The sequence below is a fragment of the Coregonus lavaretus genome, assembly GCF_964263955.1.
Source record: "Coregonus lavaretus genome assembly, contig: HAP1_SCAFFOLD_650, whole genome shotgun sequence".
Classification (NCBI taxonomy): Eukaryota; Metazoa; Chordata; class Actinopteri; order Salmoniformes; family Salmonidae; genus Coregonus; species Coregonus lavaretus.
This window is the reverse complement of record NW_028164660.1, coordinates 61,355-81,901: the sequence shown is the minus strand read 5'-3', so window position 1 is coordinate 81,901 and position 20,547 is coordinate 61,355. Positions and strand designations below refer to the sequence as shown.

The window sequence follows — 20,547 nt, the reverse complement described above, 5'->3', positions numbered from 1 at the left end:
TTTTGGTGGGCGGCCCTCTCTTGGCAGGTTTGTTGTGGTGCCATATTCTTTCCATTTTTTAATAATGGATTTAATGGTGCTCTGTGGGATGTTCAAAGTTTCGTATATTTTTTTAGAACCCTGATCTGTACTTCTCCACAACTTTGTCCCTGACCTGTTTGGAGAGCTCCTTGGTCTTCATGGTGCCGCTTACTTGGTGGTGCCCCTTGCTTAGTGGTGTTGCAGACTCTGGGGCCTTTCAGAGCAGGTGTATATATACTGAGATTATGTGACAGATCATGTCACACAGATTGCACACAAGTGGACTTTATTTAACTAATTATGTGACTTCTGAAGGTAATTGGTTGCACCAGATCTTATTTAGGGGCTTCATAGCAAAGGGGGTGAATTCATATGCATGCAACACTTTTCCGTTATTTATTTTTTAGATTTTTTTTAAACAAGTTATTTTTGGGGGGACTATTTTGTGTATGTCCAAATAAAAATCAATTTAAATTACAGGTTGTAATGCAACAAAATAGGAAATACGCCAAGGGGGATGAATACTTTTGCAAGGCACTGTATGTCTATGGCCACAATGCAACAAGCTGTATATTTGGTCCCCCCACGAGCCTGGGCCCAGGGGGCTTCAGCCCCGATAATCCCCTGCATTAATCAGACCCTGCCTCCTGTCCTCCTCTTTCTCTCCTCCTCACACACTTCTCTCGTCCTTTCCCCCTCCCCTACTTCTCCTCTTCCCCTTTCTCTCCTCTCTCCTCCTCTTTCTCTGTCGTCCTATCCCCCCCTGAAAGTTATAATAGTACAATGCACAAGGTGCAATGTTGAAAATTGGGTAGTGCATCAGCAGTTTTCCTCTTGTCATGTTAGTCATTGCAGACCTTAGAAAGCTATTTATAACTTGTCAGAAAAGTCCAGATGAACTAGCCCATGTCAGCTAAAATTTTTTAGCTAGGTGATTTTGCGATCACATGAACACACATAAGACATGGAAAAATGTGTAGAATAGCAGGAAATTCGCTTTAAAACTGCAAAATGTTCTTTCCATCCCATGGCAAAAAAAAATTGAAGAAGAAAGCAGGAAATGAGCTTTAAAATGGCGCGGGATGTTCCCCAATGATGTAAGGGGGGCCCGAGTGAAACCGTTTGAGAACCACTGTTCTACAGTACCAGGCCTGGGTTGAGTCTGGGATGGAATTATATTAATAGTGCTTCACTAATTAATCTTACAGCCAATATTGGATTCTAGACCAGTAAAATGTTCTTATTATGCTCAGAACCTTTATCTTCTAATAAAAGATTAAAGTCTGCTAGAGGAAAATGTAAAACATAACGTGGCAATTACATTTGTCACAGATGGTTAGTACAATGATATAGTACAGATATTAATATCCTCCAATGAATACTTGTTATGTTGCATTTTTCAGTGTAATGCTAATGCCATGTCCTTATACTATAGGGTCTGTTGTGTATTCTATTATATGATGTATTCCTGATGATGTATTATCATTGTTGCAGGTGTTGGATGATCCTGCCGAGGATAACCTCCACATGGGTATGTACCTCACCAAACTACTCTCTCCTGCTCTCTCACTGTGCACTTAACCTCACGTTGACATCAATGAATGATTTATGTGAAAGTCCAAGTTGAGCATGCTTATCTCAAACTCTAAATCGGCCCGTTGGTGCCCTTAGCAGCTGGGACAGTTGACTCCATATGCAAATGCTCATTAATGAAGCCCTTAGCACACTCTTAGAAAAAAAGGGTTCTTAATTTGTCCCCATAGGAGAACCCTTTTTGGTTTCAAGTAGAACCCTTTAGTTCTACTTAGAACCTTTTTTAGTGGTGAAAGGGTTTCACGTAGAACCTTGTATTAGTAAAAGGGTTCCACTTGGAACCCCCAAAAAATATTTTCAGAGAGTTCTCCTAAAGGGACAATTGAAGAACCTTTATGAGAGGTGCGGGGGGCTGCCTTAATCGACATCCATGTCATCGGCGCCCGGGGAACAGTGGGTTAACTGCCTTGCTCAGGGGCAGAACGACAGATCTTTACCTTGTCAGCTCGGGGATTCGATCCAGCAACCTTTTGGTTACTGGCCCAACGTAGTAGGCATGGCAGGAGAGGAAGGCTGACTTAGGCATGGCCATTGGCTGATGATCTTATTTAGCTCATTTAAGGCCTTGTGTGAAAAGGTGTAGTAACTTAGTGTTTGTGTCAGTCAGTCTTCAACCCATTGTGCCGAGTTCTACAATATACTACAATCTCTTTGACATACATGTATGTACAGTGCATTCGGAAAGTATTCAGACCCCTTGACTTTATCCACATTTTGTTACGTTACAGCCTTATTCTGAAATGGATTAAATTGTTTTTTTCATCAATCTACACACAATACCCCATATGACAAAACAAAAACAGGTTTTTATACATTTTTGCAAATTTATTACAAATAAAAAAGTATTCGGACTCTTTACTCAGTACTTTGTTGAAGCACCTTTGGCAGCGATTACAGCCTCGAGTCTTCTTGGGTATGACGCTAAAAGCTTGGCACACCTGTATTTGGGGAGTTTCTCCCATTCTTCTCTGCAGATCCTCTCAAGCTCTGTCAGGTTGGATGGGGAGCGTCGCTGCACAGCTATTTTCAGGTCTCTCCAGAGATGTTTGATCGGATTCAAATCTGGGCTCTGGCTGGGCCACTCAAGGACATTCAGAGACTTGTGCCGAAGCCACTCCTGCGTTGTCTTGGCTGTGTGCTTAGGGTCATTGTCCTGTTGGAAGGTGAACCTTCGCGCCAGTATGAGGTCTTGACCACTCGGAGCAGGTTTTCATGAAGGATCTCTCTGTACTTTGCTCCATTCAACTTTCCCTCGATCCTGACTAGTCTTCCAGTCCCTGCCGCTGAAAAACAAGCCCACAGCATGATGCTGCCACCACCATGCTTCACCGTAGGGATGGGGCCAGGTTTCCTCGAGACATGACTCTTGGCATTCAGGCCAAAGAGTTCAATCTTGGTTTCATCAGACCAGAGAATCTTGTTTCTCATGGTCTGAGAGTCCTTTAGGTGCCTTTTGGCAAACTCCAAGTGGGCTGTCATGTGCCTTTTACTGAGGAGTGGCTTTGGTCTGGCCACTCTACCATAAAGGCCTGATTGGTGGAGTGCTGCAGAGATGGTTGTCCTTCTGGAAGGTTCTCACATCTCCACAGAGGAACTCTGGAGCTCTGTCAGAGTGACCATCCCTCCCTGACCAAGGCCCTTCTCCCCCGATTGCTCAGTTTGGTCGGGCAGCCAGCTCTAGGAAGAGTCTTGGTGGTTCCAAACTTCTTTAATTTAAGAATGATGGAGGCAACTGTGTTCTTGGGGACCTTCAATAATGTTTTGGTACCCTTCCTCAGATCTGTGCCTCGACACAATCCTGTCTCGGAGCTCTACGGACAATTCCTTCGACCTCATGGCTTGGTTTTTGCTCTGACATGCACTGTCAACTGTGGGACCTTATATGGTGTGTGCCTTTCCAAATCATGTCCAATCAACTGAATATATCATAGGTGGACTCCAAGTTGTAGAAAGTTGTAGAAACATTTCAAGGATGATCAATGGAAACAACAGGATGCACATGAGCTCAAGTTTGAGTCTCATAGCAAAGGGTCTGAATACTTATGTAAATAAGGTATTTCTGTGTTTGATTTTTTATACATTTGCAGAAATGTGTAAAACCGGTTTTAGCTTTGTCATTATGGGGTATTGTGTGTAGATTGATGAGATTGTGTTGTTGTTTAATTTAATCAATTTTAGAATAATGCTGTAACATAACAAAATGTGGAAAAAAGGAAGGGGTCTGAATACTTTACGAATGCACTGTATGTAGACTCATGTATTTCTCTTCTCACCATCTCCCGCAGTGTTTGATTTGATGCCAAAGGGGTGAGTAGCCTAAGTATTGCACTTTTTTCAACAATAATTGAAGCCTGGCCCCCATCACCAGCCTGGTCTCATAGACTAGACATAACATAGTACACGTATATCCAGGACACTCAAATTAGTAAGATATGTTACATTTGGTATGGTCACAAAAGACAGATGGTTACTTAATGCAAAAACGAAACTAGGGTGGTTGGTCGGGGTGTATGGGTGGGGCGTATAACGCAAACATCTAGCAACCCAAAGGTTGCGAGTTTGAATCTCATCATGGACAACTTTTGCATTTGAGATAATTAGCAACTTTTCAACTACTTACTACTGTACTTAGCATGTTAGCTAACCCTTCCCCTAACCTTAACTTTAAACCTTTTAGCTAATCCTTCCCCTAACCCTAACCTTAACTCTTTAACCTAACTCCTAAACTTAACCCTAACCTTAATCCTAACCCCTAGCTTCGCTAACGTTAGCCATCTAGCTAACATTAGCAACCTAGCCACCTAGCTAGAATTTGTCTATCATAAGTTTAGAAAATTCGGAACATATTGTACATTTTGCTAATTCGTAACATATTGTACGTTTTGCTAATTCGTAACGTATAATACGAATTGTAATTTGTAACATCTCATATGAAATGGGTGATGGACTTCCACAAATTAATTCATGCCATACGAAATGTAACATATCATACTAAAAGCAATGTCTCGGATTTACATACAGAATAATACAAAATGCTCTGAGGCCAGGTTGCCATCCCATCTTCCCTTTTCCCCTCATCCCCCTTCTCCTCTCTTCCCTCTCTCCAGTGTTCTCCTTCATTACTCAAAGCTGATGTAGTGCCTGTGTTTGTTCACTGCTCCCTCCCCCATCTCTCTCTCTCTCTCTCTCTCTCTCTCTCTCTCTCTCTCTCTCTCTCTCTCTCTCTCTCTCTCTCTCTCTCTCTCTCTCTCTCTCTCTCTCTCCAGAGGGATTCATTATGTGCTTATGTTTTACACTTGACAGTTATTACCAGTGGTATCCCACGGGGGGCCAGTATGAAAAATAAAAAAAGAATGTATGCACTCACTAACTGTAAGTCGCTCTGGATAAGAGCGTCTGCTAAATGACTAAAATGTAACAAATGTATTAGCACTACACCACTGCACCAGGGTTTCTCTACACTTTCTGCCCCACTGGTTGGTTAACCCTTTCATGTCCAGTTAATAATAATACATCCCTTCCTGTAGAAAAATTGACCCAAAGACATTTTGGATCCATAGACGTTTTGGACCCAAAGACGCAAATGTAATATTAATATCAGCTATACTCTATGAAAGTCCCGCCTACTTCCTGGATCATGTCCCATACTGTTTTTGAATGGGATTCAAGAGTATTATCATCAAATTCATGAAAATGCTGTCATTTAAGATATACAGTATGTAAAATAATATTTGTATTCATGGATTAATGACCTTCTACCTGATGGCTTTCATGAAGGTTTTTGATTGTGAAAAAAGAAACGCAATTGAAAACCTTTTGTGAATCCCATTCAAAAACAGAATGGGACTTGATCCAGGAAGTAGGCAGGACTTTCATAGCATATTATCAGCTATTAGTAATCACTATTCCCCTGTTTCTATCACTAAGAAGCCACTTTGATGTGAAGCTAATGGCTTTATGACAACGAGAAGAAAACAGAAGAAATAGATCTTGTCGCATGGGGGAGTTATTTCTGAATCATGACATTTTGCTTCAATAGAAGGGCAACTTTTCCCAGCTAATCCACCTTTTGCCTATTTAACTGTTACTGTTGTGGATAACATGGACAGATTGGTCATGTTCCATTTAAGCCCTGTGTTAAATGAAATATTGTCTATGTGAGCAGGAGACATTGAGCTGTTACCGGGTGGTGCTGTTTTGGTCCTTGATTTGACATGGCATTATTAGATGTTGGGTGCCAGTGACGTGGGAGGTTGTGTGGTTGTCTTGTGTAACATTACTGTTTGTACAATCTGCTACAGAGTGGGCTTGGATTTGGATTTATATATATAGGCTGTATTCAAATGCCATATGGAATGGAACTAAAGTAGCTTAACAAGTGGTATCCTTCCAGCTGTTGATGACAAAAAACTCTCTCTTTGTCTCTCTGTATCTCTGTCTCTCCATCTGTCTGTCTGTCTCTCTATTTGTCTCTATCCCTCTCTCTCTATCTACACCCCCTCCTCTCTCTCTCTCTCTGTCTCTTTTTCTCGCTAACACTCTCTGTGTATCTGTGTGTTGGTTCCTGATGCGGTCCCAGTCCAGTGATGGAGGTCCCCACAGACAGCCCCTTCACTGAGGAGCAGACACGCCTCTACTTCAGAGACATTGTCCTGGGCATGGAGTACTGTGAGTACCAGCATCATACTCCTCCCTCTCCTCCCCTCTTCATCCCCTCCTCCTCCTCCCTTACTCCTCCTCCTCCCCTCCTTGCCTCTACTTGAGAGAGATCGTCTTCGGTATCCTGGGCATGGAGCACTGTGAGTACCCACATACAGTGGGGAGAACAAGTATTTGATACACTGCCGATTTTGCAGGTTTTCCTACTTACAAAGCATGTAGAGGTCTGTCATTTTTATCATAGGTACACTTCAACTGTGAGAGACGGAATCTAAAACAAAAATCCAGAAAATCACATTGTATGATTTTTAAGTAATTAATTTGCAGTTTATTGCATGACATAAGTATTTGATACATCAGAAAAGAAGAACTTAATTTTTGGTACAGAAACCTTTGTTTGCAATTACAGAGATCATACGTCTCCTGTAGGTCTTGACCAGGTTTGCACACACTGCAGCAGGGATGTTGGCACACTCCTCCATACAGACCTTCTCCAGATCCTTCAGGTTTCGGGGCTGTCGCTGGGCAATACGGACTTTCAGCTCCCTCCAAAGATGTTCTATTGGGTTCAGGTCTGAAACTGGCTAGGCCACTCCAGAACCTTGAGATGCTTCTTACGGAGCCACTCCTTAGTTGCCCTGGCTGTGTGTTTCGGGTCGTTGTCATGCTGGAAGACCCAGCCATGACCCATCTTCAATGCTCTTACTGAGGGAAGGAGGTTGTTGGCCAAGATCTTGCGATACATGGCCCCATCCATCCTCCCCTCAATACGGTGCAATCGTCCTGTCCCCTTTGCAGAAAAGCATCCCCAAAGAATGATGTTTCCACCTCCATGCTTCACGGTTGGGATGGTGTTCTTGGGGTTGTACTCATCCTTCTTCTTCCTCCAAACACGGCGAGTGGAGTTTAGACCAAAAAGCTCTATTTTTGTCTCATTAGACCACATGACCTTCTCCCATTCCTCCTCTGGATCTGTCACGGTTTCGGCCGAGGCTGCTCCTCCTCCTTGCTCGGGCAGGTTTCGGCGGTCGTCGTCCCCGGAGTACTAGCTGCCACCGTTGTATGTTTCATGTTCGTTTGGTTTGGTCTTGATGTTGTACACCTGTTTCTAGTTAGTCTTCATTAGTGTCCTATTTAGTTCTCGTTGTGTGTGTCAGGTGTTGTGTGTGATTACGCTTCTGTTTGGTGTTCTGTGCTACGTGTTTCCCTCCGTTGTTTGGAGAGGTTTTTCGCACATGTTAGTGAGCCTTTTGTTTGACGCCTGTGTGCGCCTTTATTTCGCCTCCGGGCTTGTTGGGCTCGTGTACTACGTGAATATTTCACTAAAGTCTTTTGGACTTAGTTTCTGCGTCCTGCGCTTGATTCCTGCACCACACCCACCTTCAGCACCCGTGACAGAATCACACACCATAATTAATGGAATCAGCAGGAGCAACAGCCACACCTGAGTCGCTGGAGGAGCATGTCCGCGGCCAGGATGACCAGATCAGACAACTGGGGACCGCTCTACAGGATGTCATCAACACCCTGCACCGATGGGAGTCCAGAGGGGTACCCACACCTCCACCTACCTTGCCACCCCCATTGGCCGGTCCACCAGTCCCAGGTCCGGAACCCAGTGGGATTCGGCTCTCGCTCCCGAGGGCGTATGACGGCACAGCTGCCGGGTGTCAGGGGTTCCTCCTGCAAGTAGAGCTCTACCTGGCCACTGTACACCCGGTGCCCTCGGGACACGAGAGCGTTTCCGCCCTCATCTCCTGTCTCACGGGCAAGGCGTTGGAATGGGCCAACGCCGAGTGGAGGAGGATAGACGCCACCACCATCTCCTACGCAGAGTTCTCCCGTCGCTTCAAGGCCGTGTTCGACCATCCACCTGAGGGCAAAGCGGCGGGGGAGCGTCTATTCTACCTGAGACAGGGGAGGAGGAGCGCACAGGCGTTCGCGCTGGAGTTCCGGACTCCAGCGGCAGACGCAGGGTGGAATGAACGGGCCCTCATCGACCATTTTCGATGTAGCCTACGGGAGGACGTTCAACGTGAGTTGGCCTGCAGGGACACCAATTTCACCTTCGACCAGTTGGTCGACATGTCCATCCGTCTGGACACCCTGCTGGCCACCCGTGGACGTTCCGAGTGGGGTCCGTCCATTCCACCCTCCAGCACCTCCGAGCCGAGCCCTATGGAGCTCGGGGGTGCTGGCGCTAGAGAAAGGAGGAGGAGGAGCCCGAGGGGGCCTGTCCCCTGCACCAATTGCGGTCGTGGAGGGCACACTGCGGCCAGGTGCTGGGGAGGGTTCCCAGAGGGAGGAGACAACAGGCCACGCACTGGGGAGCCTTCCCAGGTGAGTAGAAGCCCCACTTACCCAGAGCTCTCTGTTGTACACTTTTGTATACCTGTTTATTTTCCACAGGTTGTACCTCATTCCCAGCATAAGGCGCTAGTAGATTCAGGCGCAGCTGGGAATTTTGTTGATCGGAAGTTTTGTTTAGATTTAGGGATTCCTCTCCTGCCTGTTGACAAGCCTTTTCCCGTTCATGCTTTAGATAGCCGCCCGTTGGGGTCGGGGTTGATTAGGGAAATCACAGCGCCACTTAGGATGTGTGCGCAGGGGGGTCATGAGGAGACTATACAGCTATATCTGATCAACTCTCCTGCGTACCCGGTGGTGCTGGGAATTCCCTGGTTAAGTACCCATAACCCTGCCATTTCGTGGCAACAGAGAGCTCTCAATGGGTGGTCTGCTCAGTGTGAGGGGCGATGTCTGGGTGTTTCCGTGGGGGCGACTTCGGTGGAGAGTCCAAACCAAGTGCCCGCACTGCACATTCCGCCTGAATATGGGGATTTGGCTATCGTGTTTAGTAAAGCTAGGGCGACGCAGTTGCCTCCCCATAGACAGGGGGATTGTGCGATTGATCTCCAGGCAGGAGCAGCGCTCCCACGGAGCCACGTGTATCCTTTGTCTCAAGAGGAGAGAAAAGCTATGGAGACTTACATAGCCGAATCTTTGAGACAGGGATACATACGGCCCTCCACTTCTCCCGCATCCTCAAGCTTCTTTTTTGTGAAGAAAAAAGATGGAGGGTTGCGCCCGTGCATTGATTACCGTGGTCTCAATCAGATTACTGTGAAATACAGTTATCCACTCCCTCTGATTGCGACCATGACGGAGTCATTGCACGGAGCGCGGTTTTTCACAAAACTGGATCTCAGGAGCGCGTATAACTTGGTGCGCATTAGGGAGGGCGACGAATGGAAAACAGCGTTTAGTACCACGTCAGGTCATTTCGAGTATCTCGTCATGCCATACGGGTTGATGAATGCTCCATCAGTCTTCCAATCCTTCGTGGATGACATTTTCCGGGATATGCAGGGGCAAGGGGTGGTCGTGTACATTGATGACATTCTAGTGTACTCGTCTACCCGAGCCGAGCATATAGCCCTGGTGCGTCGTGTATTGAGGAGGCTGTTGGAGCACGACCTGTATGTCAAGGCAGAGAAATGTCTGTTTTTCCAGGAGTCGGTCTCCTTTTTGGGTTATCGGTTGTCCGCGTCAGGGGTGAGAATGGAGGTGGACCGTGTGTCAGCCGTGCGTAATTGGCAAACCCCAACCACTGTCAAAGAGGTGCAGCAGTTCTTGGGCTTTGCGAATTACTACCGGAGGTTTATCCGGGGTTTTGGACAGGTGGCAGCTCCCATCACGTCCCTTCTGAAAGGGGGTCCGGTGCGCCTGCAGTGGTCAGCTGAGGCGGACAGGGCCTTTGGGAGACTGAAGGACCTGTTTACGTCGGCTCCGGTGCTGGCGCATCCGGATCCCGCCTTACCCTTTCAGGTCGAGGTGGACGCGTCGGAGGCCGGTATCGGGGCCGTACTCTCTCAACGGTCCGGCACGCCACCTAAACTCCGCCCCTGTGCTTTTTACTCTAAAAAGCTCAGCCCGGCGGAGCGAAATTATGACGTCGGGGACAGGGAGCTGTTAGCTGTAGTTCAGGCCCTTAAGGTGTGGAGGCATTGGCTTGAGGGGGCCCTTTCCACATTTTGACTGACCATCGGAACCTGGAGTACATCCGGGCAGCGAGGAGACTGAACCCTCGCCAGGATCGATGGAGTATGTTTCTCGCCAGGTTCTTATTTAAAATCACGTACATCCCTGGGTCCCAGAACGGTAAGGCAGATGCGCTGTCCCGGCGGTATGACACGGAGGAGAGGTCCGTTGAGCCTACTCCCATACTACCGGCGTCTTGTCTTGTGGCACCGGTTGTGTGGGAGGTCGATGCTGAAATCGAGCGGGCGTTGCGTGCCGACCCTAGCCCTCCACAGTGTCCTGTGGGTCGGAAGTACGTTCCGCTCGAGGTTCGGGATCGACTCATTTACTGGGCTCACACGTCACCCTCCTCTGGACATCCGGGTATTGGCCGGACAGTGCATTGTCTTAGCACTAAATACTGGTGGCCCACGTTAGCCAGGGATGTGAGGGTTTATGTCTCCTCCTGCTCGGTGTGCGCCCAGTGTAAGGCGCCCAGACACCTGCTCAGGGGTAAGTTACAACCCCTGCCCGTTCCACAACGACCATGGTCCCACCTCTCAGTGGATTTTGTGACAGACCTTCCCCTCTCGCAGGGGAATACCACCATCCTGGTCGTTGTGGACCGGTTGTCTAAGGCCTGTCGTCTTCTCCCTATGTCGGGTCTTCCTACTGCCCTACAGACCGCAGAGGCACTATTTACCCACGTCTTCCGGCATTACGGGGTACCCGAGGATATAGTGTCTGATCGAGGCCCCCAGTTTACCTCCCGAGTCTGGAGAGCGTTCATGGAGCGTTTGGGGGTCTCGGTGAGCCTTACCTCGGGGTACCACCCGGAGAGCAATGGGCAGGTAGAACGAGTCAACCAGGATGTGGGTAGGTTTCTGAGGTCGTATTGCCAGGACCGGCCGGAGGAGTGGGCTCGGTATATTCCCTGGGCCGAGATGGCCCAGAACTCTCTCCGCCACTCCTCTACCAACCTAACCCCCTTCCAATGTGTGTTAGGTTACCAGCCGGTTCTGGCACCTTGGCAGCAGAGCCAGATCGAGGCCCCTGCGGTGGATGATTGGATGAGGCGCTCGGAGGAGACGTGGAACGCTGCACACGTCCACCTGCAGCGGGCCATCCGTCGACACAAGGCGAGCGCCGATCTCCACCGCAGTGAGGGGCCGGTGTACGCACCCGGAGATCGAGTCTGGCTCTCAACCAGAAACCTGCCCCTCCGCCTGCCCTGCCGGAAGCTGGGTCGGCGGTTTGTGGGGCCTTTTAAAGTCCTGAGAAGACTGAACGAGGTGTGTTATAGGTTACATCTGCCTATTGGATATAAGAATATTAACCCCTCGTTCCATGTGTCTCTTCTCAGGCCGGTGGTAGCTGGTCCACTCCAGGAAGGTGAGATAGGAGAGACTCCTCCGCCCCCACTGGACATCGAGGGGGCCCCGGCGTACACCGTTCGGTCCATCTTGGACTCAAGACGCCGGATGGGGGGTCTCCAGTATCTCGTGGAGTGGGAGGGGTACGGCCCGGAGGAGCGGTGCTGGGTGCCGCGGAGGGACATCCTAGACCCGTCTCTCCTGTCGGAGTTCCACCGGGGCCATCCCACGCGCCCTGCTCCGCGTCCTCCTGGTCGTCCCCGAGGCCGGGGTCGGCGCACGGCTGGAGCCGCGCGTCAAGGGGGGGGTACTGTCACGGTTTCGGCCGAGGCTGCTCCTCCTCCTTGCTCGGGCAGGTTTCGGCGGTCGTCGTCCCCGGAGTACTAGCTGCCACCGTTGTATGTTTCATGTTCGTTTGGTTTGGTCTTGATGTTGTACACCTGTTTCTAGTTAGTCTTCATTAGTGTCCTATTTAGTTCTCGTTGTGTGTGTCAGGTGTTGTGTGTGATTACGCTTCTGTTTGGTGTTCTGTGCTACGTGTTTCCCTCCGTTGTTTGGAGAGGTTTTTCGCACATGTTAGTGCGCCTTTTGTTTGACGCCTGTGTGCGCCTTTATTTCGCCTCCGGGCTTGTTGGGCTTGTGTACTACGTGAATTTTTCACAAAAGTCTTTTGGACTTAGTTTCTGCGTCCTGCGCTTGATTCCTGCACCACACCCAACTTCAGCACCCGTGACAGGATCATCCAGATGGTCATTGGCAAACTTCAGACAGGCCTGGACATGCGCTGGCATGAGCAGGGGGACCTTGCGTGCGCTGCAGGATTTTAATCCATGACGGCGTAGTGTGTTACTAACGGTTTTCTTTGAGACTGTGGTCCCAGCTCTCTTCAGGTCATTAACCAGGTCCTGCCGTGTAGTTCTGGGCTGATCCCTCACCTTCCTCATGATCATTGATGCCCCACGAGGTGAGATCTTGCATGGAGCCCCAGAGGGTGATTGACCGTCATCTTGAACTTCTTCCATTTTCTAATAATTGCGCCAACAGTTGTTGCCTTCTCACCAAGCTGCTTGCCTATTGTCCTGTAGCCCATCCCAGCCTTGTGCAGGTCTACAATTTTATCCCTGATGTCCTTACACAGGTCTCTGGTCTTGGCCATTGTGGAGAGGTTGGAGTCTGTTTGATTGAGTGTGTGGACAGGTGTCTTTTATACAGGTAACGAGTTCAAACAGGTGCAGTTAATACAGGTAATGAGTGGAGAACAGGAGGGCTTCTTAAAGAAAAACTAACAGGTCTGTGAGAGCCGGAATTCTTACTGGTTGGTAGGTGATCAAATACTTATGTCATGCAATAAAATGCAAATTAATTACTTAAAAATCATACAATGTGATTTTCTGGATTTTTGTTTTAGATTCCGTCTCTCACAGTTGAAGTGTACCTATGATAAAAATCCAGACAGACCTCTACATGCTTTGTAAGTAGGAAAACCTGCAAAATCGGCAGTGTATCAAATACTTGTTCTCCCCACTGTACATATATACATCATTGTAAGTACCAGCAGAGGCTCTCACTCTGAGCTCATTTTTACGTATGGGTGGTCCCGGGGATCGAACCCACTACCCTGGCGTTACAAGCGCCATGCTCTAACAATTGAGCTACAGAGGATTAATTATAATTACAATTATACTCATTGTATAATGAGTAAGATGTCTTCATATCTGCGTAGTCGTAGAAGTAGAGGAGCTTCTCCCTCCTGTCTCCTGATTCTGCCTCTTCGACCCTACTCTGCTCCCTTTCTGCATCCAATGACTTGCACTTTCTTCCCGGCCGGCTCGGCCTTCCCCTCCTGCCCTCCCTTCCTTACCTTTTTCTTTTTCCAGATGAAATCCTGCAACTAGTGAGGTCCGGCCGCCCGACAACCTGCCCGCTCGACCCCATCCCCTCCTCCCTTCTCCAGACCATCTCTGGAGACCTTCTCACTTCCTTCATCACCGGTTTGGCCGGTGTAGGCCGTGATTGTAAATAAGAATTTGTTCTTAACTGACTTGGCTAGTCCCCTCTCACTTCAAAATGGCCAGAGTCACTCCCCTCCTCAAGAAACCAACACTCGACCCCTCTGTCGTCAAAAACAGCAGACTGGTATCCCGTCTTTCTTTTCTTTCCAAAACACTTGAGCATGATGTCTCTGACCAACTCTCTCGCTATCTCTTTCAGAACAATCTTCTTGACCGTAACCAGTCAGGCTTCAAGAAGGGGGTCACTCAACCGAGACTTCTCTCCTCTGTGTCACGGAGGCTCTCCGCACTACCAAAGCTGACTCTCTCTTCTGTTCTCATCCTCCTAGATCTATCCTTTGCCTTCATCACCGTGAACCATCAGATCCTCCTCTCCACTCTTTCAGGGCTGGGCGTTTCAGGCTCTGCACACTCTTGGATTGCATCTTACCTGGCAGGCCAGTCCTACTAGGTTGTGTGGAGAGGATCTGTGTCTGCACCACGTGCTCTCACTACTGGTGTCCCCCAGGGCTCGGTTGTAGGCCCTCTCTTCTTCAAGTCACTCAGCTCCGTCATATCCTCACATGGTCTCTCCTATCGTTGCTATGCGGATGGCACTCAACTACTACTCTCTTTCCCCATTCTGACACCCTGGTGTCCCCCTCCCAGAGTGCAAATAATAACCTTGGCATGATCCTGGACAACACCCTGTTGTTCTCTGCAAATATCAAAGCAGTGATTCACTCCTGCAGGTTCATGCTCTACAACATGCGTAGAGTACGACCCTGCCTTACACAGGAAGCGGTCTAGGTCCTAATCCAGGCACTTGTCATCTCCCGTCTGGACTAATGCAACTCTCTGTTAGTTGGGCTCCCCGCTTGTGCCATCAAACTCCTGCAACTTATCCAGAACGCTGCAGCCCACCTGGTGGTCAACCTTCCCAAGTTCTCCCATGTCACCCCGCTTCCCTGCACACTCCACTGGCTTCCAGTCGAAGCTCGCATCCACTACAAGACCATGGTATTTGCCTACTGAGCAGCAAGAGGAACTGCCACTCCCTACCTTCAGGCTATGCTCAAACCCTACACCTCAACCCGAGTACTCTGTTCTGCCACCTCTGGTCTCTTGGCCCTCCCACCCCTATGGGAGGGCAGCTCCCGCTCAGCCCAGTCAAAGCTCTTCTCTGTCCTGGCACCCCAATGATGGAACCAGCTTCACCCTGAAGCTAGGACAGCAGAGTCCCTGTCCATCTTCCGAAAACATCTGAAACCCTACCTCTTCAAAGAGTATTTTAAATAATCCCAGCAGAATAACTCGAGCCCTGCATTTTTTTCTGACCACGGAAAATGCTGGATCTTTGTCAAATCATAATGGTCAGGTGCAGGTCCATTTGAAGTTCTACAAGGTGCTATTTTGCTGGAATACCCTGTAAAATGCCAATTTCTCGTTCTCTCTCTCCGTTCTCCTCAGTGCACTACCAGAAGATAGTCCACCGGGACATCAAGCCTGCTAACGTGCTGCTGGGGGACGACGGCCATGTGAAGATTGCTGACTTTGGGGTCAGTAACCAGTTTGAGGGCAACGATGCCCTGCTCTCCTCTACGGCTGGGACTCCTGCCTTCATGGCCCCAGAGACCCTGTCAGACATCCACCAGAGCTTCAGTGGCAAGGTAGGGTCAAAGAGTGTGTGTGTGTGTGTGTGTGTGTGGGAGATGGGCGGGGGGTGGGTCAGTGTTCGTGTGTGGTAGGGTGTGTGTGTGTGTGTGCTTTCTCGTTGCAGTACAATATTTTTTCTAACATGGGAAATGTATATTTCCCAGGCTGTTTATATAGAGCTGTGGATGTTCAAGGGTTGGCAGCATCGGTTGCTGTAGATGTTAGCCTGTAGCCAGCCGAGCCGTGGAACAAGCGGAGGAACAGGAGGCAGAACGGGAGGAAGACTAATAAAAATCATGAAATTAAAATGAGCCGCCCGCCAGTCAAAGCAGAGCAGAGAGGAGAGGGGTGGGTGAGGGGAGGGGTGGGTGAGGGGAGGGGAGGAGAGGAGAGGGGAGGGGAGGAGAGGAGAGGGGAGGAGAGTGTTTGTGGGGCCACCCATGCCAGGAGGAAACCTACCTCTCCCTCCTTCACTCTCTCTCTATCTCTCTCTTTCCATGTCCCTCCCTGCATGCTTTAGCAACAAGCATCAGGCAGCGAGATGAGAGGAGAGGAAAGGAGGAGAGGAGAGAAAAGGAGGGGAGGGGAGCAGAGGAGAGTCCACTACTAGGCAGCACAACACACATCAGCATATTTGTGCTGCTCTGACTGACTGCTCATCTCTGTGTGCTTCTATTTAATCAGCCCACCCGCTTTTTAAGAGAACTCATTCATTGTCAGGCCTTTTTTCTGGGTAATCCCCAAATGGCAGTTTGATTTGATGGGATTGGTCACGGATGGGAAGGCCCTGCCTTGGAACAGAGAATTGCACGACAGGCAAAACTGTCAGCAGAGTATGAATTGAGTAGGAGACAAGTGCTCAAGGCCGCTAGCCTTCCTTCTGTCTGTCTTCAAGGAACATGTGCTGTACAAGTGGCACTCCTGTTCTGATTTGTCTAGCAGTCCCCGAGCCTCGTTCCAGAGCAAACACTGTATTATTGACGTCTGCTAATTCTATACACAGCCGCAAAACACAATCAAAATTATTTGATTTCAATGGAAGATGTTTAAAAGCACACAAAACAAAAGCCACTCTCTCAGTCGCTCTGAAATTGTAGTAGCCTGTCTGTATCTGCATAGAAGAGATTGGCTGTGCAGTGCAGTGCTATAGTGGTCCATCTGTGGCTGTGTGATAGAGTGGCTGGGGTCGGAGGGCTGGGTTTATCAATCATAGTGCCAGCCGGCCAGCCAGTAAGCAAGCCAGGCAGGCAGAGAGAGAGTGTCCTGGTCAGTCAGTGTGCTGCACATTGGGACCAAGCTGTTAGATCGAGGACAGAGAGAGGGGGAGAGGGAGAGGGAGAGGGAGGGAGAGAGAGAACAGGGCAGGAATGAGACTGATGGATGGCTGCAGGCTGAGGCTCGATTGGCTCTCTGCTTCTGCTTCCTATTTGATTGCCCTGCAAAGGTCCCTAGAGATACACTTTGCAGGTTGGGTTGATAATGGACTTGGAAAATGGTATGAGCGGTCTGTGTGGGTGTGTGCGTTCGTGTGTGCTTGTCTATCTGTCTGTATCTACCTGTCTGTGTCTTTTTGTGTCTGTCTGTCAGTCAGTCAGTCTGTATGTCTGTCTGTGTAATCTTATTCTGAGTCTGTGTTTCTCTATATGTGTTCACTGGTACAGCTCCTCTTACCGTTTGACTGCTATTGTTTTTCAGGCATTGGATGTATGGGCCATGGGGGTGACTCTCTACTGCTTTGTGTTTGGGAAGGTAAGCCAGCCAGCTCATTTCTGTGACCATTTTCTCTTCTTATCACTACTTCTCAGCCTGCCAACAACTTGTTTGTTCAGTGACGTTCTACGGGAGAAGAAGTGGAAGAGGGGTTTCTCCTATGTATAGATAGACATGACTGCTAGCACAGCTGGCCCCTCTCTATAGCTTCTCACAGACGTCTAATGGAACAGTGGAACATTTAGCATTTTAATGATCACTGTGTGCAGTCTGGTGCACATCATATTTATGCTCTTACCTAAGCAGCCGTCACTAGGGATACAGACTTGTTTTGCCCCAAGATGTTCTTAAAATTGTAATTATAACTCAAATTTATAACGCTCACTTTTTTACCTCTCTTCTCCTCTTTACTCGTCTGTCCTCTCCTCTCCTCTTTTCGCTTCTCTACTTGCAGTGTCCGTTCATCGATGAATACATCCTGGTTCTACACAATAAGATCAGGACTAAATGTGTGGAGTTCCCAGAGTCGTAAGTCTCTCTCTCTTTTTCTCCATCGCCCCTTCCTCCTCTTTATTAAATGAGACAGACTTGATGTTCCAGCCACCGTGACACCCCAGAGTTGAAACCGATGCTGCCAACTTAGCTGTTGCTCAGAGGCAAAGCCCATGCCTAGGAGTCACTCTCACACACGCACACACACCCTTCAAAAGTATGGGGATGTTCCTAGTGATTGTCAACTGAATGTCATGAAAAACAGCCCCTCTGAAGCCAAACCGGAGTGTCAGTAGTGGTTGCCTTCAGACACTCACTCCCAGTCTCCTCTCTCCTCTTCTCTCCTTCTCTCTCGTTCACTCTATCCTCTTATCTCCTTCACTCTCTGAAAAAACACCCAATGCCAGACAAAAAGTAGCCTGGAGGCAATTCTAATTCTCTGTGTCTGGTATAGGAGAGAAAGAAAGAAGGAGAGTGAGAGAAAAACATAGAGACGGGAGAGGGAGACAGAGAGAGAAACACAGCGAAACAGAGAAAGTGTCAGCTGAAGTATGTGTGGGGAAGACATGTAATCTTGTCATCCCCAGCCTAATGAAATAGTATCCCTGTCTGTGTAGGACATGTAATCTTGTCATCCCCAGCCTAATGAAATAGTCTGTGTGTGTGTGTGTGTGTGTGTGTGTGTGTGTGTGTGTGTGTGTGTGTGTGTGTGTGTGTGTGTGTGTGTGTGTGTGTGTGTGTGTGTGTGTGTGTGTGTGTGTGTGTGTGTGTGTGTGTGTGTGTGTGTGTGTTTGTGTGTGTGTTTGTGTGTGTGTGCGTGTGTGTGCGTGTGTCTGTGTCTGGTGTGGACTCTTAGCCGTTCTGTGTGGGAAGATAGCATGCTGCTCCACAGTCCTCCTAACACAACAACATCACAATACATAACGGGCTCATCTCAATGCAAACACCTTATAACAACACTGCCTGGGTTAGCTTAGCTACCACCACTGTTATTATTTAAGACGGATACTGTTGGAGGATTGCTACCTCTGTTCATTGTCTTATATCTCAGATGTTCTGTCTCTCTTGTGACTATTACTGTGATCAATAACTGCTGTTAACAGAACTATGTCTAAACACACCCCCTCAACCCCCCCACCCCCCATCCACCCCACCCCACCATCCCAAAGTTAAGATGATTAATCAATCTGGTGGCATGTGAAAGGAATTGGATAGCTCTGTTGGCTGTTATGTTATACCTGGCATGTTATACCCATGCTATACCAGCCCTGACCTCTGATCTCTGTGTATTTGACCTCTGTGTCTGTGTGTGTGTTCCTGTAGGCCAGAGATCACTGAGGAGTTGAAGACTCTGATCCTGAGAATGTTGGACAAGAACCCTGACACCAGGATCACCATACCTGAGATCAAGGTGAGGGGAGGAGAAACCAGTCAAGTGCTCCACCATCATCCCCCTGAGTTAGACCAATGGTACTGTAGGAGGTTACCTGCGTAAGGTAGTTTCAAAATTAACAGGCAATGCTGAATGTGTCATGAGCATGATTGAACGTGTTCTCCAAGTAGATTGCCAGATCAACAGATCAACAGCTGACACACACACAAAACGTTCAAGGAAGGGAAGTCCCAAAACTAACGGTGAAGGCTGAATCCTCTCTCCCTGCCAGTCTCTCTGACGGAGAGGGAGTTCTAACTTATAATCTGATCTGTAGTCAGCGGATCAGGGGCTGTGTGGGGGTGTGGGTATGGCCTCCAGTTTCTCCATCTCCTCATCAGAAAAGTGCCACTGCTCGTCAGAGTTCCCATGTTGCCTCTTCTGTGGAGGCGCCACTACCTCTTCCTCTTCTTCTTCAGTGTCCTCCGAGTCAGACCAGGCCTTTATTTTCAGTTCCACTGGGTGCATGCGGGCCTCTCTCTCAAAGTCAGCCCTCTGCATCAGCTCCCTGTATTAGAAGGCTTGAACTCATAAAAGGACTGGATGTTGTACTGGAGCATAGACATGAATGTGGACATTCATGTGTACCAGAAGTCCTGGTACTGCTTCATGCACAACTCTGGGAGACTGGGGGGTGGCCGCCTGCACTGGAACAGAATAGGGCAAGGGAAGGAAAGGAAGGAAGAAAGAAAAAGAAAGCCATGGAATGTTTTAAATTCAAAATAGAATGGCTTAGCTGCTATCTTTGATTAGCTTTCCATGAAATGCTTTCAATTTACTCAAAGCCCCTGACACACACAGAGGAAGCCCGAACTATCCAGAACTGACCTCCTGGTGTCATCCCCTGACACAGTGACACACTGTGTGCTTACCTCCATCTCCCCTCGCTCTCTCTCTCTCTGTCTGTTTGTGTGTGTGTCTCTGTCTTGTCTGTTTCTCACTCTCTCTCTCTCTCTCTCTGTCTCTCTAACTATCTCTATCTCTCTGTCTCTCCTGACGTCAGTCCTGACGATAGACAGCCGTAGCCTTTAGAAGACTGTTTACAGCATCAGGCATTTCTAGAGTCGGCCCAATAGATTATGTCGATAATTATTCCCCCTCTCTCGCTCAGCTAGGCCTTGTGAGTGCTGTGTCTTTTTGCTTTTCTCTATGTGTTTTTGTCCTGTTCAATCATTTCAGCAAGCCTCAGGTTGCCTTATCGTCCGCCTCTCCAGTAATGATTTGACAAGGATCTTACAGTAACTTTAGATTCTTCTGCATGGGCATATCTCTCATGGTAGGATTTGTCCAGGATTGCCCAAGCACATACCATAGCATTGTGACATTCTGGTTGTGTGTGTCTCTCTCAGTTGGACCCGTGGGTCACCCAGGATGGTTGTGACCCTCTGCCTCTAGAGGAGGACCACTGCAGCGTGGTGGAGGTCACTGAAGAGGAGGTGCAGAACTCTGTCAAGTTTGTCCCCAGCCTGTCCACTGTGGTAAGGAGTCTGAAGTGTGTTTATGTGTGTGTGTTTTTTTATTGTGTGGGTGTGTGTGCCTGTGTGTGTGTGTGTGTGTGTACGCATGCTTTTGTGTCTGCCTGCCTTCATGGATGTAGAAA

At 48.5% G+C, this 20,547-nt stretch overlaps 1 protein-coding gene across 1 annotated transcript in view; it reads left to right on the top strand.

The window, feature by feature from the left end:
- The window catches only part of LOC311116801 (calcium/calmodulin-dependent protein kinase kinase 1-like), a gene marked incomplete at its 3' end in the record, with an annotated part of 86,912 nt that overhangs the window by 50,903 nt on the left and 15,462 nt on the right, over positions 1 to 20,547 (top strand). Inside the window, exons 6-13 of the mRNA XM_084191839.1 lie at positions 1,516 to 1,552; positions 3,900 to 3,921; positions 6,194 to 6,282; positions 15,128 to 15,327; positions 17,009 to 17,062; positions 17,478 to 17,551; positions 18,839 to 18,926; positions 20,297 to 20,425. Coding sequence (XP_084047965.1) covers positions 1,516 to 1,552; positions 3,900 to 3,921; positions 6,194 to 6,282; positions 15,128 to 15,327; positions 17,009 to 17,062; positions 17,478 to 17,551; positions 18,839 to 18,926; positions 20,297 to 20,425 — 693 coding nt within the window. The remainder of the gene's footprint in view (positions 1 to 1,515; positions 1,553 to 3,899; positions 3,922 to 6,193; positions 6,283 to 15,127; positions 15,328 to 17,008; positions 17,063 to 17,477; positions 17,552 to 18,838; positions 18,927 to 20,296; positions 20,426 to 20,547) is intronic.